The sequence below is a fragment of the Bactrocera latifrons genome, unplaced genomic scaffold (assembly GCF_001853355.1).
Source record: "Bactrocera latifrons isolate USDA-ARS-PBARC rearing strain unplaced genomic scaffold, ASM185335v1 scaffold_906, whole genome shotgun sequence".
NCBI lineage: Eukaryota > Metazoa > Arthropoda > Insecta > Diptera > Tephritidae > Bactrocera > Bactrocera latifrons.
The window spans coordinates 9,753-14,896 of NW_017537608.1; the positions used below are offsets into that span (position 1 = coordinate 9,753).

General features: G+C 32.4%; 1 protein-coding gene across 2 annotated transcripts in view; it reads left to right on the forward strand.

Moving 5' to 3' along the window:
• Nucleotides 1-907: 907 nt before the first annotated feature.
• LOC108977523 (serine protease easter-like) overlaps nucleotides 908-5,144 on the forward strand; it is a 15,948-nt gene continuing 11,711 nt past the window's right edge. Inside the window, exons 1-2 of one of the 2 annotated variants that reach the window (XM_018947238.1) lie at nucleotides 1,007-1,088; nucleotides 3,595-4,324. Coding sequence is in view for 1 of the 2 variants with exons in the window: in XM_018947237.1 (XP_018802782.1) it covers nucleotides 1,019-1,088 (70 nt within the window). In the remaining variant the exon portion in view is untranslated. Of the gene's footprint in view, nucleotides 1,089-3,594; nucleotides 4,325-5,144 lie in introns of both variants that reach the window. The other variant, XM_018947237.1, reaches the window with a different exon arrangement.

Consider the following 5,144-nt stretch of genomic DNA (forward strand, 5'->3'; position numbering starts at 1 on the left):
CTATGTTAATACTAAAGCAATGATGAACACATAAAAAATTTCACTTTTTTTGTATAACACCTGAAAAGACCTGAGGTAGGGTAGGATTTGGTAATAATTTTTGTATTAATCATCATCGAAATCATTTTTTTTTATAAATTTATAAAATTTGATATCTATTCTAGTGCTCCATTAAAAAAAAATTAGGTTGGATTAAGTTCAAATATTTTTGGTTGGTAGACAGTTTCTGGGATATGCCCATATATAATATACATACTCGTATGTAAGATACTTAGCAAAATAAACGGAACGTATAATATTAGATATAACACAGTTTAAGGATGTTTCTAAATCGTGACACCATAAAAACTGTTTTTAATTTTTATTTTGCATATTCAGATACATACATACATGTTTTACGATTACGCTCTCAATATTTCGGGTTGAAATCTGATAAATTACGAAAGTTATGTGCCGTTTGTTGGAGCGGTGCCAACAAATTTTTTACACATATTCACAGAAATTTTCACAAAAAATATTTTTGTACCTTATTGGGGAGCTTAGTTATGTTTTCGATTACGGATGGTTTTTGGGACAAATCGCTTCTATCCATTTACAATAACAATATCCTCATGTGTACCAAGTTTCATTAAAATTTTTAAATTTTTACTCAAGCTACAGCTTGCACAGATGCAAAGATGGACCCACAGACAGACAATCATGGWGACGAGTCAATTTAGATGAAACAAACAAACGTTTACTGAAAAAAGCTGTTATACTCTGTATCAACATGTTGCAAGAGTATAAAAATCGACCCGATCTAATATGTATATTCTTTACATCCACATACAAATCAAAAGATTCATATTATTATGATCAAGTTGATTTAATTCGTATTTACTTGAAATGACATCAATCAGTTTACAACTACAAACCGCCGATAGACGTCGGTTTTGAAGTACAGTGCTCCCAATATTTTTCGTTTCCTTTAATAATAAAACCATATACCTATACGTAATAATTATTAGGTTTTTAAAAAATGTACTCCTTAAGAAATATATCAGTTCTACTTGGTTTAACTTTTAGTGTTTACGGTGCAGTTTCTGCAGGTAAGATTTGTGTATTGTATAAACAATAAGCTATGAGCTCTCACAGCTAGCAATGTCTTATCACAAAATTATATGTATTTGACCTATAATAAACAGAAGGCATTCACTGACATTAGTAATATGTGAGTTCGTTTATGACTACAATTATATATACACCCCATTCGGAAATTGTGGCATATCGTTATTAAAGAATGTTTTCTTGATTATTTTTGGTGCATTGTGTCCGAAAATGTGAAACTAAAAATTTATAATATATTTRTTAGCCTAGAAAAATTATGAAAGCGGACAATAACATTTTAAGGACCGACACACCAAATATATGGACCGCAGTGGTTAAGGTTGATTTCTTACCTAAGATATCGGACAATCTATAATGATTAGTATTGAAATTCAGAGAGAGAGTATTTTGTGATGGCAGCATGTCCCATCTTTGATCTTTGCTAATTGAGAGAGTATAAAATGTTCGGTTACACCCGTACTTAGCCGTTCCTTACTTGTTTAAACTACAATTTTCGGGTGGTTGCTGCATATTTGTATGTACATATACATATATGTACATATAGGTTTAACTAGGCCAAACAAGCGTATATTTCGGTATTTTGTTTGCTTTGTATGAGGAAATTATCGCTATTTGCATTTCTTTGATTTCCTTTTCCATATAATGTATTTCAACTTTCTTAGAATTCTAGAAGTAATAATCTCAGTTATCAAATTTATTTAATTGATTGGACATGAGTGATTTATAGAACTAACTTTTAAAACGTCAATTGCAATGCATACATATGTATGCATATACAAAGTGTAACGTTCTGCAAATAAATATTTGTACTTCCATTTTCGATGAAGCTGAAAAAAAATTATAATGAACCTATTTGATTTTAACATTGCATACCGACGATGTATGAATACTGCAATCATACCGCATCGATATTTTCCAGTAGTACGTTTTCGAAGTCAGCCGAAAGCGGATCATACATTTTGAAGATAGTGAATAAGTGGGCTTATGACTGACCTTTTCTTTGCAATTACTCTTCATTCTTMTCACCAATCTCTTTAATTACATATCTTTGGTATCGGTCCTTAACAAAGCACTAATATTTAGTGTTGTATGAATATAGAGATTTGTGTTAATTAGATTAATTTTAATATATAAGTTATAATTTATTAAATATAATTKTTTGTGATCCATTCATAAATTTTGGCGAGTAATGTTTTTCCAATAGTATTTCCCTGGTTTTAATTCTTGAAAATTGCAAGAGCATTAAATGTTCAGTTGTACAATCAAACTTAGTCCTTCCTTAATTGTTTCTCTTACTTCATAACTGGTAGTATCATTAATAACCACATCTGACTCCTCATAACTACTTTTTGAAGAGATATAATATTTAAYAAAGTGATTTTGATTTTGAAAACACAAATGCCCTTCTTTTAGAGGATCCGGATTATACATACTTTTGCACACTGATATTTGGTTAAAAAGAAGAAAAAGATATTTGATTATATTTAAGATTAACTCTTTCACGAATATAAGAAGTACCAACTTATATTTTATTTTTGTTCACCTCTGTTTTTATTTCCGTATTTTTTTTTTTCTGAAAGTTGGTAGTACTCTTGGTGACATTTATGCTAACTTTCACGTCAAAATATTTATTAATATTTGAAATACGCGTCGTTTTGTGAGGCTTATGGTCTTGGTTATGGTCTTTTAAAACTGTTTAAAACATTAAACCTAAAAAGCAATAAACTGGTAATTTACTTGTAAGCAATTATTAACAGTTTGTATCAGAGATGTTATGAAGTAGTTTTGTATTTAAAAWACTTACTTTAGTCTTCAAAATTATTTCGATTAACAAAATTTTTTACAAAAAAATTATGCACATAGCAACTCTAACTCGCAACTCTACTCTAACTCCGCTCGTTCAATAATATCATTTATCCTGATAATAATATAATAACAGAGTTAAATTGGCAATCTACATTGTTATTGRCTTCGTATATCACTTAAGGAATACTGGTAGTACATAAAAAGTTACGTATGATGTAACATCTTCACAGGTTCTGCGTCTGCATCGTATATCGTTACACGTACATATATATATGTATACRAGTATACTTGTATATACTTCTTGTTATAGTGAATAACAGTGCAATAGTAGAGCAGAATCTAATCATATGATAATATTTTGTTCAGCATTTATCGAATGCAAATAAAAAACTATCAAGGGCAATCCTGAAGTAGTACAGCCTTAAATTTTACAAAAGGGTCTTTTAAAAATTTGAAAAGAGGATAAAGTGTACAGTAAGTACAGTAGTAGTACAGAATCATGTAAKTGATATGAATGTTATGAAGATATTTTTACATATGTCTAAGTTTCSCACAAATTTGCCGAATTTAAGACGGAGGAAATTAACATAATGTGAGATTTTGGGTAATAAAATATTAATATCAGTATATCACAAAAATGTTTATAATATATATGTATGTTTTCTTTTTCAACATTTTAAGATTTACCAGAAATGGAAATTTAAAATCTGTGGGTGTACTATTGCAATGCAGTGGTTAGTCAAAATTAAAGCAGATAATTTCACGTTTTGGGCTGGTCGATTGACCACCAAGATCGTGTGATATCACACCATTAGATTTATTCCTGTGCAGGATGGGGTCATTTGTAGAACTTCACGCAAGTTGGATAAGTTCTCTGAGCGCCATTCGCTTGGGAGTGGCCAGATACGATTATTTTACACATGGCTCAAGCAGCTCACGAATTTCGGTATTAGACCAAGTATCCTCTGGTTAGCCAACGAACATTGTTTTGAAGGCCAGCACTTTAACTGAACTGAAGATGAACTATGGGTTTGGGACCCGCTACGTATAGAACACCCCCTAATGAAGAGGAAACAACAGCCTCGGATGGAAGACCCCCTTTTTATGACAATYATAACAAACGCGGAATAGTTAATCCAATTTACATGCACCAAAGGACAGGAACGAGAAAGTGTCAATGTAAAAGAGAGAAAATTCGGTGTGGCTGAGTCCAGGATAGACGTCTAGCCACAATGCACACCAAAGCGAAGTTCTTCAACATATCGCTGATTTGTTCAAACGCCCCGACGGAAGAGAAGGAGTTGCGACCAAAGATGCCTGCTATAAGCGCTTGGAGCGCAACTATGTGAGCAAAGCAGCTGGGGACGATGGATTGCCGGCCGAGGTATTCAAATACAGCGGCGAAGAACTGGTAAGATGTTTAGGAGATCGCATATAATGTTCTATYGAGTATATTGTGATTAAAGCCCAACATAAACAAACTGGATGGGCCTTATCAATGTGGCTATTCATCAGGCGTCAAATATTTAAAAAGGCCCATGAAAARAAGATGGACACACACCACCTCTTCGTCGATTTCAAAGCTGCAGTGTCCTGATTATTTATATATACGTAMCATCACATCTATCCCTAATAGTTTTAGGTGATACAAACAATCGTTATSTGCAAAAGTATACAAATTTGCGTAAGAATTCAACATTCAGTATTCAACGAAACTGTGAATGAATTACAATCATATTTGTTATCTTACTAGTCTTTATGATGAGTCATATACCCATAAACTTTCATCATCGAGCTTCGTGCCCGAGATACATATGTAAGTGGATAAGAGGTTTAGAGAAAGGACTGCAGCAAATTACTTACACTTATTCACCGCTTAACTGCTTCTGTTTAGAAAAAATATCCACTTGGTCGGAAAAATAGGAAACCACTTTATAGGGTATATTGGGCTTAGGATAAGGTCTTTACGGATTATATACAAGGTGCGTTCCATAGTAAACAGRACTTTTTGAATCTAGCGACCCCTGGTGCCGCCATCTATATGTCGACTAGTGCGTTATAATCTGCTATCTTTATCGATTGTCCAGTGAGAATTTCATGATATTTCATTGATTGGCAGGGAAATTATTGCGTTTTAAGTGTCAGTATGTTTGTGTTATCGGTATGAAAATGAGCTTCGAACAAAGGGACAACATTAAATTTTGTTTTAAAATTGGTAAAACTTTTACCGA